At 32.5% G+C, this 27,486-nt stretch overlaps 1 protein-coding gene and 1 pseudogene across 1 annotated transcript; one reads left to right on the top strand and one right to left on the bottom strand.

Annotated features, from left to right (window-relative positions):
• The first annotated feature begins 2,903 nt into the window (after nt 1-2,903).
• On the top strand, nt 2,904-5,478 carry LOC147382342 (uncharacterized). Its single transcript, XM_086428514.1, has 2 exons — nt 2,904-5,069; nt 5,171-5,478. Exon 1 carries the CDS (start codon nt 2,904-2,906, stop codon nt 5,055-5,057), a length of 2,154 nt encoding a protein of 717 aa, XP_086284640.1. The 3' UTR covers nt 5,058-5,069; nt 5,171-5,478.
• Nucleotides 5,479-8,127: 2,649 nt separating this feature from the next.
• Nucleotides 8,128-9,261, bottom strand: LOC147382341 (pentatricopeptide repeat-containing protein At4g25270, chloroplastic-like; annotated as a pseudogene).
• Nucleotides 9,262-27,486: the final 18,225 nt, after the last annotated feature.

The raw sequence follows: 27,486 nt of genomic DNA, 5'->3' as shown, positions 1-27,486 counted from the left end.
TTAAAGCACTTTTGAGACAAAAGACTACGATGGAATTTTGAAAAATTATCAGTGATTATTGGCAATGATCATGCCACGGGAAGTTATACATCTGAAAGTATAGAATGTATAGATTTAGATTCAAAAGATGGTAGAGATAGTACTACACAACCAAGTAAAGGCTTAGAAGATATTAAAGATGATTTTGGTATGACGATTGGAAATGATGGTAAAAAAACATCATCTTCTATGAAAAAGAAACGAGACGGTAAAAAGTCATAAACTATTGAAGATGTTAAGAAGATAATGCAGGGGATTAATGAAAATATGAAAGAGCTTAGGAAGACCATTGACTCTTTCTCTATTCTAAAGAAGTTGTATAAAGAAGTTATGAAGACAGAAGGATTTAGTGAAGACTATCTAGAGGCAGTTTTTGGAATCATAAAGATTTATTGAAAACTATTTAGAGGCAGCTTTCGGAATCATAAGGAAGGATCCCTATGCTATAGAAATGTTTGTCATGAAAAGTGAAAAATATGAAAAGAAGGAATTGGAGTCCTTACGTGAAGAAATTAGAGAGTTGTAGGAGATTTTTTTTATATAGTTTAACTTATCTTATTGGTTTTTGAATAATTCTTCAAATTTATTTTATTGAATCTTGAACAATTCTATGAGTTGTATGAGACTTAGTTGAAATAATTTAATTTATCTTTTAATTTATTTTAAAATGAAATAAAATCATATGTCAATTATTATTTAATTTAAAAAAAAAAATTTAAGGATTTTTTTTTAATTTACATTTTTTTTTTTTTTTTTTTTTTTTGCGTTTGCAAGATAACCAAGAAAATGCAAAATTTTGCATTTGACACAACCAAGCACCACAATCATAAAATTACATAATATTCAGTAAACGTAAATCTTTGCAAAAAACAAAATTTTGCATTTGCAACGGTTTATGGTGCAAACAAGCAAGGTTATAAAGTAAGAAAGGGTTATATATGCAGCAAACTATATATACACACACACATTATTAGTCTGTATAACATAAGGTTCTGTTTTATACACACTTATACAAAGACCTCAAAAATAAATAAAGCTATCATATACGCCTTAATGCCAAAAGGTAGCATCCTTTAGCGATTGGAAAAAATATAATGGAGCTTCAGAAATTTAATAGGAAAAGAGAATATCCATAACACCAACAGGAAAAGAGACAGAAACAAGGAAAGCTATGAGATCGCAATTATGTCATTTACACAAATTCAACAACAATTTAAACCACCAACAATTTAAATAACAATTATGTTTAGGCACTTGGATTTCTTAAGTTTCAATAATATATGAAGAGACTTGAATGTCCTCTTTCTTCTAATCACCTCTAGAAGGCTATGAAGCATCTTCATGACTTTGTTCCATCAAAATATTTACCACAAAAATTAATTAAGGGTACAACTAAAATTAATCTCTATTTTTTATTTTTTATTATTTACAATAGGTGATATTTATTATTGATGGAAAAAATATATTAATTAAGGCTGTTTTACCAAATCATGCACTGAAATTTGAAAAAACCCCAAAACAGTAGACTATTCATTTTAATTTTGAAAACAGTAAATTACCATTTTCGAAATTGCATTTTTTTAGTAAAGTGGGGAAAAAACTTAATGTTTTAGAAAATGAAACTTTTTTTTAAGTATTTTATAGAATAGGAAAACATTTTCTCACTTCAACCAAAATCTTTTAATTAAGAAAACCGTAATTTATCATTTTTTTTTAAAATAAAATGAATGGTCTACTGTTTTGGGAATTTTTCAATTTTTTCTCTTACCTTTTTGGGAATTTGCCCATGAAATAGCATAGAAATTAATATTTATATAGGCAATGCCACTTGAAAAGGAAAAGAAAAAGGAAAACTTTAGATATTAATAAATAATTAGGGTAGTTAATATTAAAAATATAGTGAATAGAGAAACTTACCAAGCAAAAGAGAGCTTAAAGAAAGAAAGTAAACTACTTTCCTTCTTAAAGATGTGAAGTATCAGTGCTTTGCCAAATTCAAATGGTTAATGAATGCCCCATTTTGCCTGAACAGAATTAGAACCAATTTTGGATCCGTTTTATTGGATTCAATTAGAGTTGGATTTTTTTGGAGCGGAATTGATTTAAGAACCAGTAACTGATATGAATCTAGAATCGGAGCTGTTAAAAAAAAATTTGACGAGAACGGTAAAATTATGTCCACTAATTTGAGAACTAAGAACAGTAACCAAAATCAATAAAATTTAATGCTTCTGATGTCCTTTATGAATCAAACAGAAACTAATTCAATAACACCTCTAATTTAGGTGAATGACCAATCATTCAATAAATTTAATGAATAATGCTTTATTGACCTCAAAGATTGACCTCATTTTGCACGTTTCTGATGTGGAAGTGTGTACAAACCATATCCATTCATTCCTTATCCAACAATGTAATTATCAATTCTTTACCCTAACCCTGAATTATACTCTTCACTACCAACCCTGAATTATATTTGAGAAGAAGAATAGCATAACTTAATCTGGTGAATCCAAATGGAAAAGAATTATGGATTTCAATTGATTTCAGTTGTATAAGATGTAGATATGTTTGGATTTCAAGGTCAAGAATTATCAATAAAAATGGATCACTAGGCAGTTATAACACAGAAAAAGATGTTCCAATACACATGAGGCAGATTCTTTGATGATGTTCCAATTTGGCTCTTGGTCTAGAAAAGAAAAAGAAGAAAGAAGATAGAAGGAAAGCAAACTACTTTACTTACCCAGCAATGTAAGTATTGATTCTTTACCCTAATCCATACTCTTCACTACCAACCCTGAATTATATTTGAGTAGAAGAAGTATAGCAAAACTTAATTTGGTGAATCCAAAGAAGGAAAAATGGAGAAACAAGGTTGTTTGAATGTAACGTTGGATGATCAAAAGTATTCTTCCCCAATGCCAATAATTGGCCTATACATAGCAGCAGGTACTTTTGTATGTGTTCTGTTTATGGTATATGATGTATTTCATGGATTATGTCGTAGGAAGCCATGGATACCATGTAAATTATTCTCACTCAATTCCCTTACACTCTCTCTTCTTGCAATTGCTTCAAAACTCCCAACAGATCTCACCACCCCAATGCCTTCTGTTCATGACCAACTGTCCAAGCTTAGTGGCACTGTCTTGATATGTGTCTCCATGTGTGTTTTCTTTCCTTCACTTGGAAGTCAGAGTGACTCTGAACGCCTTTCAAACATGCTTTCCTTGAGCATCTTCGTAGTAACTGTTGTTGTGAATGTTTGTATGCAAATGGTCACTGGTGTGATCTTCTTGTTCATAGTAGAACATGCCATAATCATGTCATTCATGCTACTGTTGCTCGCAGTGTTGTGGTCTGCTTCGGATTTTGGAAGCCCTCTTTTCCACTTTTCTAACCCTCTTGATGAACTTGCAACAAGAGATCCTTCAAATTCTGAGAATAAGAGTATGATACATATATTGAAGTCATTTTATAAATCTAGTTCTAAACAAAGCAATGAATTGGCTCTCATTGATTCTCCAATGTGCTCAAGTATATACATGCTTTCTACACTTTCTTCACTAGTTCTATTACAGGCTGCAGTTCGATCATTGGTTCTTAAGAAGGTGGACTTTCGGTGTGGAATTTCTGACTATAAATGGTCAATGTGGATGGTGGTTGTGACTCAGATTCTCACTGTTCTAGTAGGGAGTATAGTCACCATATTTAGAGGGTTGTTGCTACTCAACAGAATTGGGAATGAAATTGATACTGAAATGGGGGTTTTAGATAGTTCACCATCTTTGTCAAAGTTCGACGGTTTTTCTACTTGGGTTTCATCAAATTTGTCAAAGCTTCGCACTATTTCATTCTTCAAAATCTTTAGAATAGGTTTCGTGATCCTCTTTCAAACCATTGAGAGGAATTTTCTTATCGTATTGGTCATAGTGCACTGGTTTCTGTACATACTGGCTTTACTCTTATATTTCATGCCCAGGATACCTTGTATGTGTGCCAAGCAAATTAACAAAATCTGTTTTGGTGAAAAAAGAAATGATGAAGGCAGAGTCGATATGGATATCAAGGACTGGATAGAGAGAAACTGTGAGGAAGACATTGATAGATGGATGGAGAAATATAAAAGGAGTTCCCCAATTGATAATCTCATCCAAGTTCTTTCCAAAACTTCTAAATCTGAAGAGCCATTTACCAATAAAGTATCTTGTCTTTCAGTGGTAATCTTTGTCCGAATAGCCACAGTTGCATTACCAAGTTCCCTTAGTGCTAGTCTAATCCGTACATTAGAGGAAGCCTTTGAAATCATTTATTTCATTCAAAAGAAACAGATTTCCACGAATAAAGAAAAACATAGCCTTGTAGTGGCTAAAAATCTGTGGATAAATAAGAACAATACCTGTCATTGGTTCCATAGGAAATTCATTAAACCGTCAGTAGAGAAATTTTATTCACATTTGCCTAAGGAATCTAATGATTGGTGTTTTGTGTGTAAACCTCAATCTCAACTGAACTTACCTTGTGCACTTGGGTTTATTGAACAATTAAAAGAAAGATGTGACGGAACTTCCTTTCGTCCTTTTGAAGAAGGTAATCATGCAGTTAGTGAAACACAAAAAGTGTGTGAACTGATCATCGGACAAGGGCCAGTGCAAACATACTCATCAATCGACGCACTATTCAAACACATGGAGCAACTATTTGTGGACATGTTGCACTTTTTCCTCTCTCAACTCCCAGTTTCCATATTCAAGCATCTTGTTGAGAGCACTGTTAAGCAACGTGAGGAAAGAGCAAGACTTGTGTTAAAATTCCTTTGCAAACTGGAACCATTGGAGTACAAAGTCCATTGGTCATTTCCTGACGGAACTGGTATCACGAGCTTGATAAATACTCAAGTTCCAGTAATAGATACTCAGAGTACCGAACAAGTGGGAGGCAATGTAGATGCAGATGTCATTCAACATGTTGCTCGTCGAGTGATTGATAGTGATGAAATTGAAGAGCTAGGTTGAAAAGCATGGAATGTAAGTACTTTTGATTAAACTTATATCCTATGATTAGTTAAATGATTACTTTTTTTATCTTCTTTAGAACCATTATTTTGAATAATTTTTTTTCTAATTAGGAGAATCAAAAGAAGGGGAGGGTCTTGCTCTGATTTGGACTCTCCAATAAGCATGAAGTCAAGAGCAACTTCAAGAAAATATTAGAGGCATTCCGATACCTCATCACCTTGAAGTTTGAAGAATTTAAAAGGTTATTCTGTTTGTTTAGGAAATTCTAGAAATGATCAATTTCTTCTTCTAGTCCTGTGTAAAGTTCTCTTCTGTAATTTTATATTATAAATTATATCTATTTTCTTGCTTAGCAACCAAAAACAATATATAAAGTAAGAAAGGGGATACTCACTCGATCAATAATAAATCACTTCATATTCAATTGATAATAAAAGTTATATAAAAAAGGAAAACCCTGAATTTACAAGCCCAAAAGAAGGCAAAGAAAGAGACGTTTCTGACTTCCCTCCATAATCGCCAATTCATCAGACACCACATTACCCTCTCTTTGCATACGTTTCACTTCCCAAACAATATCCAAGTGAGCACTTTGAATACAGCAAAACTACATATCAAGACACCAAGGAATGTTCTTACCCTTTAGACCCTCCACAATCGGCTTTAAGTCCAATTCAGTAATTAAATTTATGCCACAAAAATTGATTAATTCAAGAGCTGAGACCACAATACAACGTTCAGGAAACTGTTGGTGCCCAAATAAGAAAGCTTGAAGGTAATCTTATATAGACCATCTCTTCCGTAAAGAGTCCACTGGGCAGCAACCATGAATGCATTCCACCCAAATGAAATCATTTTAGTTGCCGGCCCCTAAATTCTGAAGAAGTCTCCATTTAGTACTATGAGATCATTTTTATTCTAACTGAATCTTCAAGCATTTGTTTTCATTTGGAAATGAATTTATCAATCAAAATAAAGATCCATTCAAGAAGCCTCATCCAAAAGGAATGTGGTCATGACAATGACCAAATCAGGCTATTATCAACAAACATTCAGCAGTTATAAAATGTATGTGGATTCGGAAGTCTTTAGCCAAAATGACTAACAATTGTTCCCAATTCAGCCCAAATTTAGCAGCAAAGGGGGAAAAACCTATCAATTTAGTAGCACAACTACGAAAAAAATAACTAGAAATGCCTTACAAGTGAATAAAGTAGATTATTAGAGATATTCTGATCAACATGCAAAGATATTCAGGGACTCCAAATATTTCGATAGCATTGTTACGATGATGAAATAGCTAGTGAACAATTTCCATACAAGAAATAATACAATAGAAAATGACAAAGATTACATAATAGGATGAGAACTTATATTTCCCCAATTAATAAAAACAACCAATGACCATTTTCTACGCTAGAAATAAACATATGGCGGTAAGAATCATATTTTTCCAATTGAAGTGATTCATGTAAACTAGGTCTAATTATTAAAATGAATCAGAACAAGAACTAGAAGGCCTAATCATCCACACTCAATCACTATGCAGTTATCAAATATTAATAACCAAATAATAGACAAATAGTAAAGCAGAATAAAGTGGATCTCATGTTCACAAAATAAATCAGAGATTTCCAATACTTCAAACAAGCAAAAATAACTCGAAAGTATACCCAAAATCAACCAAAAAAATCAATCAAACACATTGAAAATCCTACAATCCAACACCACATCCCACTAAGTAGCTTTGAAAAATATAAAGGAAAACAATGCTCCTACTGCAGAAGCAGTGGTCTCAGGATGTTTTTTACAACCATTTTTTCTTCAGGTTCAACTTCGATGATTGGAAGGTACGTGTCAGAATTGCAATTACAAATGAAGAAATTGTCTCTAAATGTTCTTTTTTGTCTCTACATCTCAAAATTCAACATTTGTTTCGAGAGGATTCATATTGCTAATGATTTGATCATTACATTCCAACAAAAGATGTCTTTCTGATCAATTTTGATGAAAACTTTAGAGGCTCTGTCGACATCTCCACATTTGGCATACATTTCTTTAAGAGCAGTCCCTAATATTACTCCCAATTGAAACCAATCTCTTATCAGAAAAAAAATGTATCCATTTTCCAAACTCTAGAGAACCTGAATGGGTGGAAGCCAACAGAACAGAAACAAACTTAAACCCATCCAAATTTACACTTTCCCATATTGCGTGTAATTTGAAATCATAGAATTCCAAGAAACCAAATTCCTTTTGGGCATTTTTTCAAAAAATCTTCTCGTCAAACAATCTTCTTGCTCTCTCAACTTCGCCTAGATTCACATAGAAAGATATCATTCGATTCCATAATTCTATCGGTTTAAGAATCATTCCGTCAAAAATCTTTCGGGCATCACTTAATTTCCTAATTCTCACAAAATCACAAAAAGTATCTATCTTTATGTAGAAATTTAGAAGCGAATCTGCAACATAAGAGATCCATTCAAATCCCACTTTAACAATCTGACAATGTACCTTTCTCCCATCTCTATGGTTTCCGATTTCTCCAAACAAGTTCAAGACATAGGGGTGTTATGTGTCTTGCTAATTTCAGCAAATTTGAAAGTAAAGATGGTTACTTCGAGGGTAACCTGCCTCCTTAGATGGAATTTAATCTGGAGAAAAATCACTTGCCGTTTTCATTCATAATAGCAGATTAAATACACCCTTCAATCCCTCATTTGCTATTAACAACTACCCACAATGTACCCCACTAACTACAGCATTCCACTAACTACATAACTTCCACCACAACCCATTAACTACACATAACTGACTACACATTACAGCAACCATTAACTACACTTAACTGACTACACATTACAGCAACAAAGCAACCCACTACTACATAACTTCTACTCCACAACCCACTAATTATAACTTCCCAACTGACTAGAATCACCACAACTGTTAGGCACGTAACACATAGGGGCATGTGTAATATTGGATTTGAGTCCTCTTTGGGTCATTCTATCATACATATAGATACCTTTCTCGTATGGGCCATTGAAAGCATAAACCCATCCAAATTTACACTTTCCCATCTTGCGTGTTATTTGAAATCATAGAATTCCAAGAAACCAAATTCCTTTTGGGCATTTTTAAAAATAATCTTCTCGTCGTCTCAAAGTCTCCTGAACTAGCATAGGCTCCAACCATAGTAGTCCAAGACACAACGTTCTTCTCTGGCATCCACTCAAACAAATCTCCCGCATTTTCCACGTCCCCAACTCTAGCATAGCATGAAACCATTGAATTTCAAGAAACAACATCTCTTTCAGGCATCACTTCAAACAATCTTCTTGCTCTCTCAACTTCGCCTAGATTCACATAGAAAGATATCATTCGATTCCATAATTCTATCTGTTTAAGAATCATACCGTCAAAAATCTTTCGGGCATCACTTAATTTCCTATTTCTCACAAAATCACAAAAAGTATCTATCTTTATGTAGAAATTTGGAAGCGAGTCTGCAACATAAGAGATCCATTCGAATCCCACTTTAATAATCTGACAATGTCCCTTTCTCCCATCTCTATGGTTTCCGATTTCTCCAATCAAGTTCAAGACATAGGGGTATGTGTAATTATTGGATTTGAGTCCTCTTTGGGTCATTCTATCATACATATAGATACCTTTCTCGTATGGGCCATTGAAGGCATAACCTCTGATCATAGCATTCCAGAGAGATGTCTCTGGGTGAAACATTTGATCCATTTGGGAGAAGATGAGTTCCGAGTATTCCACCCCTCCAAACTCGGTACTTCGTCAAAGAAATTTAGATGAAATTTCAATATTTTGGTTTAGAGAGGTTTGAAACTGCATTGCTGCAAAAAATTTGAAATTTTGAATACTATGAGAGAAGGCATAAATAACGGTAATGAGAGTTCGACAAGGAAATATTAGAAAGAGAAAGGTTCAATAAGTAATTTTCCCTAATTGTTTTTCTCATCGAGAAACTTATCTTGAGAAGGACCATTTAGTTAAGAGGTAAGACCTTGTGATTTAAACCACTTGAACGCCTTATTATGCTAACCACAACCCCCACCACGAAAAAAAAAAAGGAGAGAAACAAGTTTGGTAAACTACAACCCCCATTAAATGCATAAAAAATTTCACCTACAAATATCATTTTGTAGTTTGGTAAACTAGTTGGCACGTGCGCTTTTAGAAACAAGTTGAAAAAAACATTAGTAATTTAAGGGATTGTTTTAAAATTTTCAAATAAATAATCTTACTATATAAGATCTTTTTATTTATTTATAATTAATATAGGCAGAGCATAAAATTTGTCTCTAGAAATCTACCTAAATTAGTTTTATGCTATTAAAATAGAGTAGACTTTTTCCTTCACATCCTGGGTAAATTGAAAATAAGTGAATTTCCAAGTCCTCTTGAACGCCAAGTGCCATGCTTATACAAAAGCTTTTCATACTCTTCACTACCAACCCTGAATTATATTTGAGGAGAAGTAGTATAGCAAAACTTAATCTGGTGAATCCAAAGACGGAAAAATGGAGATACTAGTTTGTTTGAATGTAACGTTGGATGATCAAAAATATACTTCCCCAGTGCCAATAATTGGCCTATACATAGCAGCAGGTACTTTTGTATGTGTTCTGTTTATGGTATATGATGTATTTCATGGATTATGTCGTAGGAAACCATGGATACCATGTAAATTATTCTCACTCAACTCTCTTACACTTTCTCTTCTTGCAATTGCTTCAAAACTCCCAATAGATCTCACCACCCCAATGCCTTCTGTTCATGACCAACTGTCCAAGCTTAGTGGCACTGTCTTAATATGCGTCTCTATGTGTGTTTTGTTTCCTTCACTAGGAAGTCAGAGTGACTCTGAACGCCTTTCAAACATGCTTTCCTCGAGCATCTTCATAGTTACTGTTGTTGTGAATGTTTGTATGCAAATGATCACTGGTGTGATCTTCTTGTTCATAGTAGAACATGTCATAACCATGTCATTCATGCCACTGTTGCTCATGTTGTTATGGTTTGCTTCAGATTTTCTAAACTCTCTGAATACTACCCCCACTTCTAAACCTGTTGATGAACTTACAAAACAAGTTCCTCAAAATTCAGAGAATAAGAGTATGATACATAAATTGCAGTCGCTTTATCATTCTAGTTCTCAACACAGCGTTGAACTTTCCTTCACTTTTTCTCCAATGTGTTTTACTGTGTGCATGCTTTCTTTTCTTTTGGCACTAGTTCTATCACAAGCTGCAGTTCGATCAATTGTTCTTAAGAAGGTGGAATTTCGTTCTGGAGTTTCCACTATAAATGGTCAATGTGGATAGTGGTTGTGACTCAGATGGTCAGTGTTGTAGTAGGGAGTATTGTCTCCATATTTTGATGGTTGTTGGCAGTCAGAGATTTGGAAACTGAAACAAATGTTTTCACAGTTTTATCAACTTTGTCAAAGTTCCACATTTTTTCTACCTGGTTTTTATCAACTTTGTAAAAGCTGTGCATTATTTCATTCTTCAAAATCAGTGGAATGGGTTTCTTGATCCTCTTCCAAACCATTGAGAGTGATGTTGTTCTGTTATTGTTCGTATTGCAAGTGATTATGTCCACACTGGCTTATCTCTTGTATTGGATGCTCAAGACACCTTTTATGTGTGCCAAGCAAATTAGCAAAATCTGCTTTGGTGAAAAAAGAAATAGTGGCGACATAACTGAAAAGCAATGGATACAGGGAAACTGTGAGGAAGACACAAACAGATGGATGGAGAAAATTAAAAGGAATCCCCCAATCGATAATCTCAACCAACTTCTTTCCAAAACTCCTCAATCTGGAGAGTCATTTACTAATAAAGTATCTTGTCTTTCAGTTGTAATCTTTATTCGAATAGCCACAATTGCGTTACCAAATGCCCTTAGTGCTTCTCTAATTCGTACATTAGATGAAGCCTTTGAAATCATTTATTTCATTGAAAAGAAAGAGAATTCCACGAGTGAAGAAAAAAGTAGTCATGTACTGGCAAAAAAACTGTGGATGAATAGGAGCAATAAATGTCATTGGTTCCATAAAAAATTCATTAAACCTTCAGTAGACAAATTTTATTCACATTTGTCTAAAGAAACTATTGGTGGGAGTTCTCAGTGTCAACTTCAACCTCAATTGGACTTACGCTGTGCACTTGGGCGTATTGAAAAATTAAAAGAAAGATGCCATGAAACTCTCATTTTTAAGTTTGAAGAAGCTTATTTTGCAGTTCATATAATAGAATCCATCTGTGAAATGATCATCAAACAAAGGCAACTGCAGACATACTCATAAATCGATGACCTATATGAACACATGGAGCAACTATTTGTGGACATGTTGCACTTTTTCCTCTCTCAACTCCCACTTGCTATATTCAAGCATCTTGTTGAGAGTCCCATTCAAGAACGTGAAGAAAGAGCAAGACTTGTGCTGAAATTCCTTTACAAACTTAAACCATTGGAGAATAAAGTTCATTGGTCATTTCCTGACGAAACTGGTATCACTAGCTTGATAAATACTCAAGTTCCAATCATAGACACTCAGAGTACCGAACAAGTGGAAAGCAATGTAGACGTAGATGCATATGCTGCTAGTCAAGCGATTGATGGTGATGAAATTGAAGAGCTTGTTTGATGAGCATGGAATGTAAGTACTTTTTTTTTTTTTTTTAATTATATTTTAGCCTTAGTTAAATGATTTTTTTTTTTACTTTGTCTTTAGAACCATAGTTTTGAACAATTTATTTTCTAATTAGGAGAATCAGAAGAAGGGGAAGGTCTTGCTCTGATTTAGGCCCACCAATAAGCATGAAATCAAGGGGAGCTCCAAGAAAATATTAGAGGCACTCTAATACCTCATCGCCTTGAAGTTTGAAGAATTTAAATGGTTATTCTGTTTGTTAAGAATTTTAGAAGTGTTTAATTCCTCCTTTAAGTATTTTGCGAAATTTTCTTCTATACTCTTTAGGTGTATGCCCCTCGTAACTTTAAAATTGTATATTATAAATATAACTATTTGTGTACTTAGCAACAAAAAAATATGAAGAAAGAAAGGGGATTCTCACTCGATCAACAATAAATCACTTCATATTCAATTGATAAAAATTACAAAGAGAAAGCCCTTAATTTGCAAGTCTAAAAGAAGGCAAAGCAACTGATTTCCCATAAAAGCGTTCTTCGCTAGAAGAAAGAGTTCTCCAAAATTTGGAAAAGAAAGACATTTTTTGGACTTCACTCTGTAATTCGCCAATGCATCTGACACCATATTACCCTCTCTACGCATATGTTTCACTTCCCAAAAATATCCGAGAGAGTTCTTCAAATACAGCAAAACCATGTAGCAAGAGACCAAGGAATGTTCTTACCCTTTAGACCTTCCACAATCAGCTTTGAGTCCAATTCAATAATAAAATTCATGCCACAAAGATGCATCACTTCAAGGGCTGAGGCCACGAAGCTATATTCATCAAAATTGCTTGTGCCTGAATATAAAAAACACCAAAAAGTTGCCTAATAAAATCAACCAAGGTGTCGCCTTAACTTTGTGGGAATATTGGGAGCCAACGGACTACCGGCCCCAGCCAAATAGAGTATGAATTGATAAGGAAGGTGGATCTCTGAAGTAAAAAAAAAATTCCCACAGCTCCTTAGAGAAGATACACTTGAAGGTTTCTTCATCATTTTTGCATAAAGCACATCTTGAAGCTAAGACTTATAGACCATCTCTTATGTAAAGCATAACGGATAAATTGTATACAGAGATAAGTACGATTGACCTCCACAAATCAAAAGCAATGAGGAATAAAAGTTGGAAGAAACAATGAATTTAAGAGACAACAGACCTCGTCCCGGTACTCAACAAAGTTGCAAGGCTTTCATTTACTTGGTTTTTGAGGTGGAAATGGATCTATGTGATCACACTAAATAAATCAAATAGCTTCTTGTTAAACCCACTAAAAAAAATGTGAAACTAATAACCCAATGAAAAACCAAGTAACAAATTTTCAAATAGAATATAAATTAAAAAGACCAAACTATTATCAAAACTCCCTATCATCAACTGCTGAGGATGACTCGTAAATTAAGAAATAAAGTTCCATCGTAGATTGAAAGCTGCCAGCAATGATCAACAATGTAAAAGTACTCCTTGAGGAATCTTTGCAACATCTGTTGTCTCTATAGGAGCTTTTGGAAGACAGAGGTTCTCAATCACCGACGCGTGCAAAATCATCAATAATTTGAAACTCAAAACAGATCCCTTGGTAGGAATGGGATAGATCAAAAACACTAGTGAATTTTGAAGACGGCATTGAGACAACACATTCTAATTGGTTCACGTGTATTAATGGTCATCCCAACATGAATAGCGTGGGTATTTTTATAATTTTGGGATGGCCTTCAATACACATGGTGGACTAATGAGAATGTGTGGTCTTGGTGGAACTCCAATATGACAGTCTCCAAAATTGCACTCCAGGAACACAAACCTCTTAGTAACAATCGTATCAGTAGATAGTCAACAACACCAAGATTCTCTTCAACCCTCAGCGGATCTAAGAACTCCACATTTGAATCACTTCACACTATATCCTCGTGAGCGTGTATTTTATGACCAAAAGAATAGTAATCCACATTACAAATAAAAAACAATTAAAAAGGCAAACCTCCCAGCCAATCTAGAGCACTATACATATTCAAATCTAAAACATTAAAACAGATTTACTAAATTAATTTGATAATCAAATTAACATAACACAAACACTAATATTGTTCTAATATTAAATAATAATAAAAATGTATACTCCATCCACAGCACTATAAACATTCAACTAAAGGTCCAAGCACATTCGACCTTCAAAGCAAAAAAACTGCAGGTATCATTCCACATTCTCTTTTGGAATATGTTTAGTATCATTCCACAAATAATTCTCACAAGTAGTTCTAAGTCCTTTTTTATTGTTAAAAATTTCTATTACACTAATATCTGTTTTTTTTTTTAAAGGAAGCAGGAACTGTATTTAGAGCTCCACTAGTTTCAACAAAAACATCATGTTCAGTTAAGAATCCAAAAAAAAGTTAGACCATAAAGGATGCAAAAAAATGTAATAATTATTAACTTGTCAATAAATTAAAATACTTTCACATGCAAGTACCAAAGAAGTCAAAGAAATACGACATTCATGTGATGTTTAGATAATCAGTAACCAGAGCTTCAAAAATGAAAAGAAGTAATTATATGGAGATGACATTTTTTCAATTGGCTAAATAATCACATGGCTTTTCACAATGCTCTAATATTTGAAGATATAATTCAGTGTCTTTGATTTGTAAACTACTATTTCAATGCAAGATTTTTCTTTTGTTGCTTATAATATTTTTCCGGTTATACTATAAAAATATAAATATAAATCTACTGAGTTTTTTTTCCCTTTTTTTTTTTTTTTTTGGCAAAATGAGCAAAGAATGTTGTGGTAACAGAGAAAGAGGGAGCCCCCTAATGAGAAAAGAATGGTTTGCTAAAGCATAATCAACAACATTGCATTCTCCTCCAAATATGCTGAATTTTCCCATTAAAACCTTGAAAGAGCTTTTCTTATACGATGAATCAAAGGATCGATCCTCCAAGACATAGAGCTACTCATTAAGCGTTCTTTTTAAAAGCATGGAATCCAACTCAATGATAACATCTGAGTCATGGAAATTTAGCAATTCCAGAGTTTCCACCATATTATTTGAAGACTCACCAAAAAGCACTAGTAGACCGCATTTAGAAATTCTCCATCGCTACATATCCCTTAAGATGCACCCACTAAAGATTTTTTTAACACAGAAGTTGTACATAATCTTTCTCCAAGGTGCTGTCCATTGTCCGTTGTGTGCTTCAACGGTAGGTTTGGATGATAGAACTTTCCATGTTGATATCTCTACAGCCGGATGCCATCCATGATTGGTGGTGGCCATGTTGACTGATTCTCTGGCTTGAGGGGCATCTTTAGATTGAGGATTTCTCTGTACTCCCCCTCAAAATGGGCTGGGGAGCAGGCCAGAGGCCCAATTTGATGCATAGCATTTCAAAAGAACCTCAGGGAAGAGGCTTCGTCAATATGTCCACAACTTGATTTTCAAAAGAGAGAAAATAAGTAACAAGAGATCCAAGAGACTTCTTTTTCTGACGAAATGGTAATCAATGTCAATATGTTTTGTTCTAGTCATATGAAGGGCCGAGATATTATCGCAAAATAATGTGGGTGGTTTATCAAGATAGAACCCAATATCTCGTAATATAAAAGAAAGCCATGTAAGTTCGGCTGTAGTAGAGGCAAAGGCTCGATACTCAGCCTCGGTGCTAGATTGAGCAACCGTAGGTTGTTTCTATGCACTCCATGAAAGAATGCATATAAGACATACCAAGGTTCCGCTTGCTTGCAGCATCAACATTTAGTTTTAGCCACCTTCTCGGGGGTTTGCACCATTTAATAGCCAATATTTGCTAGGGACAAGTTGCTCTAATGTCGACTCCAAGCTCTATCAAGTGTCTTGGTTCTTTGGGAGATGGAGCATTGGAATTTATGCTAATCGAATTCGAATCCAATTAGAAATATTCAGAATTTCTTGTTTAGAGAAGATGTCACATTATCAAGTATTGCTTTGTTTCTTGACAACCAGATTGACCCACTAGATCACCCAAGGGACCGTCATAGCAAGGAAGCCCAATTGAGACTTAGGAAAGGAAAACTTCCAAGAAAATCTCTCTTTAGCCTCTCACATAAATAATTTCATATTTCTTTAGCAAAACTACAATCCAAAAACCAAAAAGTGGTTAATTGAGTTATGTGCCCATCACATACAATGAATAAAACATAATACTTAAAAACATAAGAACTCTAACACCATCTAAATTTTTTGGACTCAGAACAATTTTCAAACAAAAATATTTCTCGAAGCACTGATTTTCACCCAAGGGAAAAACAAGTAGAACTAGAAAACTCTGCAATAACAATTTATAAAAATACATAAACAAGAGCTCAATGATCGACCTTAGCCAATCCTCTGTTAGAATCCAATTTCGTGTGGCCCAATATATATTAAAATAGTCAATAATTAAGGATAAATCCCAATGTAATTAGAATTAATAATATTTTTTAGGTTTTAGTAAGAAACATTGATGGATAAGAATCTTATTAAAAAGGGATATCTAGGTCCTTTATTTCCATTTATTTAAGTAGATCGACACCCCTAATAGAGGGTTCTGAATCATAGTGGTCTCCATCTATTACTAGAACTCTAGTCAATCCAATATATAGAGGAGAGAGAAGATGAATTTCAAAATTAAAGAATACGATGGCACATTGGATCATTGACATGTAGGTTACAAAATGCACGTCTAGCACAATCTTGGATCATCGAGGAGTGGGCATTGTCATGACCATGCCAGAAGCAAAGAAGACCACTATCTCACAAGATCATTTCTTTACAATATAATATTGTTAGTTTTGTTCTCTGATTGGCTAAACAAACCTATTAAAATCAGTCTTGTAAGGATGCAAAAGGCAATGAGAATCATTCTATAATCCCTTGAGAATTAGGCTTTGTTACTGAGTTAGCACAGAGATTCCTTTGTTGAGTTTGTAGAGCAAGACCGATTCTAATATTAAAATCATATCCGAAGTCTTATCCCTAAAAGATTCGAGTCCATTTCTTTATGCAATTTTTAATATCTCTACTATTATAATGAGAGAAGGCGTTGTACAAGTGGGTGGTTAACACTAAAATTTGGATTCCAAAAATGCTCTCACCTTAATATTTAAACTTAATATAATAATGATCATTTTTATCAAAATCACCTTTTCAAAATTACGTAATTATCCTTTTTACTATGTAATCTTCAAAACCATCTTTTAACTAATATATTTTAAATTACAAATAAGCCCTTAGATACATGTGCATTTGCACTTGCCAACTTATAGTTTTTTTTAATACAAATATAATAAATAAGAAATATAATTTTTACTATTTAATTATTAAATTAACTATAAATATTATTTTTATTAATTAGTAAGTTTATCGATCAATTACTTAATTTAAATTGATTTTTCTTACGTTCTTATTTAATAAATATAATTATAATTATTAAATTAAATATAAAATATTATTTTTATTAATTTGTAAGTTTCTCCATCAATTATTTAATTTTAAAAATAAATAAATAATTACTTTTATTCCTAGGTCCTAACTCTCTCTCACTAACAAGTCTCTCTGATACTTACTAATTAGTAAGTTTTTTTTGTCAATAATTTAATTTAAATTGTTTTTTCTTATATTTTTATTTAATAAATAATTATTGAACTATTAAATTAAACTAATACAATGCACGTGAAATACTATAAAAGAATATTTTTGAAGATGTTAAAAAATAGTTTTATTAATAATTTTGGTATCACAATATTTAAAAACTAATACACTCTTAAATTATAATATTAAAAAATTATTTGAGTGAAGAAGGTTGTTGTGTAGATATTGAAATAAAAAACGTATGTGAAATGATAATCAGACAAAGGCCACTGGAAACATACTCATCAATCGACGAACTATTCGAACACATGGAGCAACTATTTGTGGACATGTTGCACATTTTCCTCTCTCGACTCCCTCTTACCATCTTCAAGCATCTTGATGAGAGCACTGTTCAACAATGTGAGGAAAGAGCAAGACTTGTCTTGAAATTCCTTTGCAAACTTGAACCATTGGAGTATAAAGTTCATTGGTCATTTCCTAACGGAACTGGTATCACTAGCTTGATGACCTCTCAAGTTCCTACCACACATACTCAAAGTACCGAACAAGTGGAAGACAATGTAGATGCAAATGTTGCTTGTCGAGCAATCGATAGCGACCAAATTGAAGAGCAATGTTTGAAAAGGATGAAATGTAAGTACTTTCTTTTAATTATTTTTTAGCATTAGTTAGCTGATTTCCTTTTATTGTCTTTAGGACCATTGTTTTGAACAATTTGTTTTCTAATTAGGAAAATCAGAAGAAAGGGAAGGTCTTATTTGGGCCCTCCAATAAGCGTGAAGTCAAGAACAGCTTCAAAAAAATATTAGAGGCATTCTAATACCTTATCTCCTTTATGCTCGAAGTATTTTGCAAAATTTTCTTTTGTAATATATTGGGGGCACGCCCCCTCGTAGCTTTAACATTTTATATTGTAAATATATATATTTCAACAAAAACAAATTGAAAAATAAAGTAAGAAAAGGGATTCTCATTCAATCAACAACAAATCACTTCCTATTGAATTGAAAAGATACAAAGGGAAAGCCATTAATTTACAAGTAAAAAAGAAGCCAAATCAAAGTGATTTCCTCGTAAAAGCTTTGTACGTTAGAAGAGGGAATTCTCCAAACTTTGAAAGAGAAAGAAAGTTTTGGACTTCACTCAATAATTCACCAATGCATCAGACTCCACATTACCCTCTCTTTGCATATGTTTCACTTCCTAAATAATATCCAAGAGAGCTCTTAAATTATACAGCAAAACCATGAATCAAGAGACCAAGGAATGTTCTTAACCTTTAGACCCTCCACATTCAGCTTTGAGGCCAATTCAATAATAAAATTCATGCCACAAAGATTCCTCAATTCAAGAGCTGAGACCACGGCCTGACATTCAGCAAAACTGTTTGTGCCTCAATAAATAAATAAAAAGTTGTGTGTGAATATTGGAACCAATGGTCTCTGAACTCTGTAAAATAGAACCTCCACAGCTCCTTAGAGACGCTACACTTGAAAGATAAGTGATAGAGGATTTCTTCATCATTTTTGCATAAAGCACATCTTGAAGCTAAACTTATAGACCATCTCTTCCATAAAGAGTCCATTGCGCAGCCACCATGAATACTGAATACATTTACACCCAAATGTAATCATTTTAGTAGGGGACCCCTGAATTCTAAAGAATTCTCCATTTAGTAATATGAGATCCTTTTATTCTGACTGCATCATCAAGTATTTGTTTTCATTTGGAAAAGAATTTATTAGTGATCAAAAGAATTATTGTAAAATTGCATATAAAGATAAATACAGTTGACCTCGATAAATCGAAAGACAATGAGGAGTAAAAATTGGAAGAAACAATGACTCTAAGAGACAACAGACCTCGTCCTAAGACTCAACTAAGCAGCTATGTTTCCATCTACTCAGCTTTTGAGATGGAAAATGGATCTATGTGACCACAATAAATAAATCTAATAGCTAGTTGTTAAACTCAACAAAAAGAAAAATGTGAAACAAAAATTTCTTTGAAAATAAGCAACACATTTTCAAAGACCCTTGCTCAGTTCGACTTCAGGTCGTTCATGATTCATCAATCAAAAATGAACCTAGTTCGTAAGAGTAGACTAAGATGAGGGTAATTGAAGGTTGAAGTGATGAATAGGGTAACAAATATATTGAAGATAGTGTAGACACCTCATTTTTGTACTCGTCTAAACCAATTAGTCAGCTCGATTGCAACGGTTCCGTATGATGGATAAATATTTTAAAGTTTTTTATTTGTTAATAGATGTGTTTTCCAAGCTCAAATGAGTATTTTATACAAATAAACTTTAGAGATCACACTACGCTAGGAAAATATGACCAAAAACATAAAAACCATTATTTTGAGACAAACAAAAAAGTTTTACAAGAAAATCATCAAAAAATGATCAAATTACCAAGATACCTCTGACACCAAAACATCTCTAGAGGTTACATTACGCTTAAGAATACCCTATCAAAAACATAAAATAATAAAGTAAAGCCAAATAAATCGTTTCACCAATTTTCACAAAATTTGATAAAATTACTAAAATACCCCTCATAGGGTCCACGATCATTTCAGGCAAAAAATCCATATGTAACACAAACCAATACTCTCATTGAATTTCTTATAAAAAATTGATTCTGAAATATTCAAAAATATCAAAAAAAGACATCCCAACTCAAAAGTCCTCTTTAGGGGCAAAACGATAATTTTTCAATCCTAAAATTCAAAAATAAATAATTAATAATTAAATTATTAATTAACATAAAGTGAAATCTTAATAAATCAAATTAAATATTTTAAATAAATAAATTCAATTAATTAACCTTATGGACCAAATTTTAAGTCGTGGCTCATTTATACAAGTGAGACCTACCTAATAGTTAATAAAAAACCTTCTACCGGGGGTCCCAAAGAATTTAGAATAATTTAATAATAAATCCCCAATTGGAGAGTTCTCCAAATTTTAAAAAATTTCATTCTACGTAAGTCGAAAACTAAAACCTAATTAAAATCTTATCTAAATAATTTAACTGATTAGTTATATATAAATCTTATCCCTAAAAAACCTAATCATATCAACACAGCTCTTTAAAAAGGAGTCTCCACCACCTAATTTCGTAGGTCAAAAAATTTCTAAAAAGAGATGTCAAAAACTCTCTCAATACTTCCAAAAATCCTAGAAGAGATTAGTCATCCTTTCGATGATTTTTCCCCAAATCTATCAAAACTCTTCAAAAATACTTTTTAATAAGAAAATATACTAAACAAATATTTCTAAAAATTATTTTGTAAGATATCAATATTTTCCTAATTTAAAATAAAAAATACAAGGTTTTAAAATTGAAAGCTATGATGCATTGAAAATTATGACTAGTCGAAAGATCTAGAAGCTTTCTACCATCGAAAACTCAAAAAATAAAAAAAAAAATAAAAAAGAGGTAAAGATTCATCATAGTGTACCAAATAATACATCTAAAAGTATGATCTTTTAAAAACATTTTTTCTCCTAACTTTAATGTAAATAACATTAGATTTCTTTTTTTTTTTTAAATTGAATTTACGATGAAATCAAAACAAAGACTATTAGGAAAGTCCAAAAGTTGTCTACCATCGAAAACTCAAAAATAATATATCTAAAAGCATGATATTTTAAAAACATATTTTATCTTAATTTTAATGAAAATAACTTTAAGTTTTTTTTTTTTTTTATAAATTGAATCTACGATGCAAATCAAAACTAAGAATATTAGGAAGGTCTAAAAGTTCCCTACCTCATATTCAAAGGTAAAAAAGTCTACGAAGCACACGGGAGATTGAGTTGGGTTGAAGGTTCCGTGTCATATGTTATTGAAATTTATAACTTGTCATGTCTCTTCGAAGGTTGCGATAATCCATTCGTTTTTCTCTTTTATGCCGACGTCCAACAGAGGTTCGAATTAGTTGAAAACCTAGCTTGAAGATGGATGGAGACTAGGATTTCTCTAAGGTTTTCTTTTAAAAGAAGAGAATGTAAGAAATAGATGAAGAATTCTAAAAATTTCGTGGGTCCTATTATTTATAGTGTTAAAAGGACGTAACAGTCATTATTTGATTTATTTTATTTTAATTAAAAAGTATGTCCCGAACTCCGATTTTTGCGATCTTATTGTCTATTTTGATTAATGTTTTGATGCAGATCTAATGGTGTAATCGGTTTCAAAAAATTATAAATTCAAAAAAAATTTCCTATTTGTTAGCCTACGAATTTTCTCGAGATACATGATTAAAATTCTTGGACGTTACAGAAAATATGACCAAATATAAGATAATTGAGTCATAGTATGGTTGGATTAGATCGAGTAAACAAGGCTTGTATTACCCAAATTAAAGTCTTTGTGCTATTGTATTAATATTATAAAACGCCTTTGGGTCCTTGTAACTCGTGAAACCTTAAACCCAAGTCCTATTGAGATCAAGTCAAAACCCAAAAGACCATTGACCAAGACTTACGTAATTCTCAAGAGATTATTGATCAAAACTTACCTAAATACTCCCATCATCATTCCATTCACCTTGCCACTTCAACTCACTTAACCCTCAATATTATTCACCACATATCCTATTATCCCCCACCATTTCACCTCTTCTACTCCTATAAATAACCTTCAATTCTAAGTCAAAAAAACACATCAAGAACACTTTAAAACCTGTATTTTGTCAAATCATCTCCTTCCCCCCTTTTTCTTATTTTCCATTTTTAGTTTTAGTTTAATTTTGTTGTAAGAGCAAGGAAGGTCATCATGAAGATTGAACGATTGATCAAGCTTCGTTCTTTCTCCATCTCTTCTCTCTTTTACTTCTTTTAATATTTTATTTTTACTCACGATGACCTCCGACCAGACACCTCCCATCTAAGGTATTGAGGAAATTGTGAGCGAGTATCCAGTTAACTTCGTATTTAAATTATGTCCGTAGATAATTCCTTCAATAGTAGATTCCACTTTTTTATTGCTTAAAATTAAGTTAAATAATTTTTCTTATTCTCCATACACACCGTGATTTTTCATGCTTGGGTTAAGTTCCTTTATGATTAATGCTCAAAATGATGAATAATCATTGAGAATTACAACTCGAGAAGGGAATGGAATCTTGGATTTGGACTCCAAACTTACGGAATTATGAACTTAAAATCTTAACCTGAGTAATAAAAGGATATAAACTAAAATGTTAAATTAACTACTATTCGTTTCATGGTGGATTCTATTCCCTAGAGAACTTTCTATTTTTACTTGTTTTCATTTCTGTTATTTACTTTCATGTCTTAGAATATTGTTTTTTTTTTTACTTTCTTGTCTTTAAATTCAATATTTAATTCCTTAATTGTATACTTTCGAAAAAAAAAATTGGTTCGATAACTTTCTTACTCTTAAGTTGAATCTTCATTTTAATTTTGAAAACCTCGCTTCCTTGTGGACAATCCCTACTTGCCAAAATAAGTAGTTTTCATTAAATTTATCTCAATAAAAAACCAAGATAAGTATATCCATAAAATTACAATGAGTAAATTGACGCTGTTACCGCGGAGATGTTACGTTTTAATTATTCTTTATTTACTATCCTAGTTATATTAGTTTTCTAATTCCATTTAGTATTATTTAAGAGAGTTCTATTTTAAATTAATTAGGAGTTTAGTATGAGTTTAATTAGGTTTTAGAGTTAAATTAGGAATTGCTATTGTAGCCGAATCGACAAGTTAACCCTCTATTTATAGGGGTGAAAGCACCATTGATCCGTAGGTTGCGGATCCACTTTTTTGGGTTTGGGAGTCGCCACCTAGTTATTACGGTCTAAGAATCGAAATATTAACTCCAAATAGATAAAAATACTGATCTACAAAAAAGAACGGGTCTGGAGATCACGTTACGGGTTTGGAAGGTGTTAGGCACTGTAAACACCTCATTTTTGCATTCGCCTGATTAATCAACTCGTCAATCCGATTGCAACGGTTCCCAATGATAGATGATTATTTGATTACTATATTTTGTTGCTAGATATGCTTCAGAAATTTAGATAAGGAATCTCAAATTAACAAAATTGTAGAAACCACGTTACATTAGGAATATATAACCCTAAAATCTTAGAAATCATTATTTTTCAGACAAAAAGAAGCTTTATAATAAAAATCACTAAAAAGATGATCAAATTACTAAAATACCCCTAATCTTAAAACATCCCTAGAGCCTACGTTAGACTTAGGAAAACACATTCAAATACATAAAATAACAAATCGAAATCAAATAAATCATTTCACCAATTTTCACAAAATTTGAAAAAATTATAAAAATTCCCCTCATAAAGTTCATGACCATTTCGCACAAAAAATTTTAAAAATGACATAAACCAATATTCCCATTGAATTCCTTATGAAAAATTGATTCTAAAACATCATAAAATATCAAAAATCGACTTGAAACGCAAAAGTTCTCTTTACGGGCAAAACGGTACTTTTTCAATTAAAAAATTTTAAAATTTTGAAATTAATAAATAAAATATTAAATAATGTAAAGTGAAACATTAATAAAATTAATTTAAAATTTTGAACCAAAAAATTCGATTAATCAGGCTCTCAGGCAAAACTGTTGATGGTTGCCCAAATATTTATTAAAAGACACCTTCATTTGGGGGCCCAAAGAATTAAAGATATAGTAAAAGGGGTTTCTCCAAAATCTTAAAGTCAACCAGTAAGACTAAAGTCTAGAAATTAAAGTCAATCAAAAAAGACTAAAGTCAAAATCTTAAAGTCAAACAAATGAAACTAAAAGTCAAAACCCTAATCTAAACTAATGAAGTCAATCTCATAAAACTAAAGTCAAACCCCTAATTAAAACCCTAATAAGACTAAAGTCAAAACCTTAATTAAAACCCTAAAGGAAACATAATTAAATACTAACTCTACCCAAAAAAGTTTATAAATATGAGCCTCCACACCCTAATTTCGTATCCAAGAATAAATCCTAAGAGAAGTAGGTCAAGAAGCTTCCCTGACCTCCCATAAACCTTAATTTTGAAGCTCTAACTCCTTACCTGACACCCATACATCAATTTTAGCTCGAAAAACACCTAGAAGTCCTTCAAAAACACCTAGAAATCTATAAATAAATCCGAAGAATCCTTATCTAAGAAAGAGATACCTTGCCTTGGAGATTAGAAATTAGATCCAAAAACAGAACGAAATGAGGAGTACTGTACAAGGAGTTACTCTATCAGATCTGAGGGAACAAGATCGTTGTCTTCATAAAGGTATACAAATTTCTTATTTTTTTTATTATTACTTAGGTCTTTTAGCAATGTAGTTTATTTAGGAATTAACAGAGACCGGCGTTTGCCAGGCGAGGTTGGTGCCTAACACCTTCCAACTCCGTAATTTGATCCATAAACTCAGTTATTTTTTATAGTAGATTAGTTGATTTATCCGTTTAGAGTCCAAATTTGGTTCCTAGACCGTAATAACTAGGTGGCGACTCCCAAACCTCAAAGGTCAAAAGCTAATCTGCGTACCCCGCAGATTGAGGGCGTTTTCAAGCACCAATTCTGCCCAGCAATCGTCGGTCTCTAATTTTTCCTCAAAAAAATTACATTGCTAAACAGACCTAAAAATAAATAAGTAAAAATAATACTTGGATGATTGCAACAATTGGTTCCCTTAAAGCTAGCAGAGAACGTCCTCGTGTGAGTTTTTCGATGTTTTATTCTTCACTAAATCCGCTTCAAATATCCAAGATGAGGCACATCTAAGTATTTTCAAATTTTTTGGATCTTTTTTGGAGGGCATCTGGGTATTTTTTTTAGCAAAAACTAGGGTTTGGATGTTAGGAAGAGAATTGGGGCTTCGGATTTTCGATTTTGGGAAGGTTAGGGGGTGTTTCTGACCTCTCTTTCCTAGGGTTTCTCTTGACCTGCAAGATTGAATTGTGGAGACTCCTATTTATAAAGTTTTTTGGGAGCTTTTTAATTTTAATTTGACTACGTTCCTTTTAGATAATGTGAATTAAGGTTTAACTAGGGTTTTGAATTAGAGTTTTAAATTAGAATTTCCATTCTTACGTACAATGAAAGAATATTTTTTTAATTATTTTGGAAAATCCCCCTGATTATATTTTTATTCAAGTGGGCTCCCACTTAAAATTTGGCCCGTGAGCTTAATTAATTACTTTTAATTATTTAAAAATTTAATTTAATTTATTAAGATTTCACTTTATGTTAATTAATGTTTTAATTATTAATTTCAAAACTTTGAATTTTTAGGGTTGGAAAATTATCGTTTTTGCCTCAAAGAGGACTTTTGCGTTGAGAGGTCAGTTTTTTATATTTTTGGATGTTTTGAAATCAGTTTTTTATAAGGAATTCAATGGAAGTATCAGTTTGTGTCATTTATGGATTTTCGGCATGAAGTATCGTGAACCTTATGATGGGTATTTTCATAATTTCGTTGAATTTGGTGACAATTAGCAAAACAGTTTATTTGATTTTAATTTGATATTTTATGTATTTGCAAGAGTTTTCCTAAACATAATGTAAGCTCTAGGGATGTTTTGATGTTAGGGGTATTTTAGTAATTTGATCTTTTTTTTAGTGATTTTTCTCATAAAATTTCTTTTTGTCTAAAGAATGATGGTTTCTATGTTTTTGGGTCATATTTTCCTAATGTAACATGGTTTCTAAAATTTTACTTGTTTCAAATACCTCATTCGAATTTCTAAAACATATCTAGTAACAAAATAAAGCATTGGAATATTCATCCATCATTGGGAACCGTCACAATCGGGTTGACGAGTTAATTAATCAAGCCAGTGCGAAAATGGGATGTCTATACAGAGGGGGGGCAGTTTTTATTATTTATAATAAGCTGTAATCATAAATTTATCCCCCTCCCCCTGCTTTGTCAAAAACTCTTCTTATTCTTCTTAATCTCTCATTCTCTTTTAAATTCCTCTTCTTCTTGATCTAAGAATCGTAACAAATCAATGGTAGCCTCATATTAGAGTTAGAAGATACCAATGGCCCAAATGACATGCTTCCTCCGTTTGCCTCATATTCATAGATCTAGCGATTAACACTCATTGCATATTCTCTTAATTAGGTTCCAATATAATTTTTTCATCAAAATGACAAACAAAATAAATTGATAAATCGTAAACCCTGCATTTATTGACTTAGGTTTTAGCCTAGATCTATTATATTCATAGAAAATAAGTAAAAAAGTATGCTAAAAACTCACTTCTTATGTCAATTTTATTGTATAGAAGATTGGAAAGAGGAACTTGAAGGAATGAGAGTAAGATCGATCTATTAGAGGGATTTCTAAGGCTTCATATCATCAACAACAAAATACATTTCACACACCAAAAATGGTGAAAATGGTCTTTAAGGACCATTTAGAAAGAAAAAGTTTACTAAATGTCTTATTCAATTACCATCGAAAATTTAGGGATAATTTAGAAAGAAGTCCCTCCGCGAAGGTCCTTTAAGTAATTTTCCCTACATTTAGATATTTTAGGTTATTGAATACAACTTGCTAATGTTTGATCTATTAATTAAAAATAATATTTTGGATATTTTATGTTAATAAGTATGATCGAAGTTAATTAGGAAAAGTCTTTCAAAGCATAATGTTTCAAAATTAGGAAAAGTCTTTCAAAGCATAATGTTTCAAACAACATTAATTATTTTTTGACTCAAAAATTTTCACTCGGACTGTACTCGATTAATGTGGCAAAAGAGTACAAAATTGTTGATCATTTTCCTTGCGTATCCCCAAAAAACAATCTATGGTTACGTGCCCTTGCTACATACGGACCAAGTGAAAATTTTCGAGTGACAAAATCAGGCTCTTCAAACAAAGGGGACATACTTAACTTGAACTAGGGGTGTCAGTGGGTTGGTTCTGGTTCGATTCTTATGATATTTGGAATCATAACCTTTATATTTTATCGGTTCCAGTTCTGATTTTAAAATAAGTGGAACCGGAACCGGAATCATCAAAAATCACAAGTACCTGTCGGTTCCGGTTCTCAATAATCGAATGAGA

Source organism: Akebia trifoliata, chromosome 16, assembly GCF_017979445.1.
Source record: "Akebia trifoliata isolate Shusen 1 chromosome 16, ASM1797944v1, whole genome shotgun sequence".
In the NCBI taxonomy this organism is placed as follows: domain Eukaryota; kingdom Viridiplantae; phylum Streptophyta; class Magnoliopsida; order Ranunculales; family Lardizabalaceae; genus Akebia; species Akebia trifoliata.
Note: the sequence above shows the minus strand (reverse complement) of the source record. Positions and strands in the feature narration are given on the sequence as shown.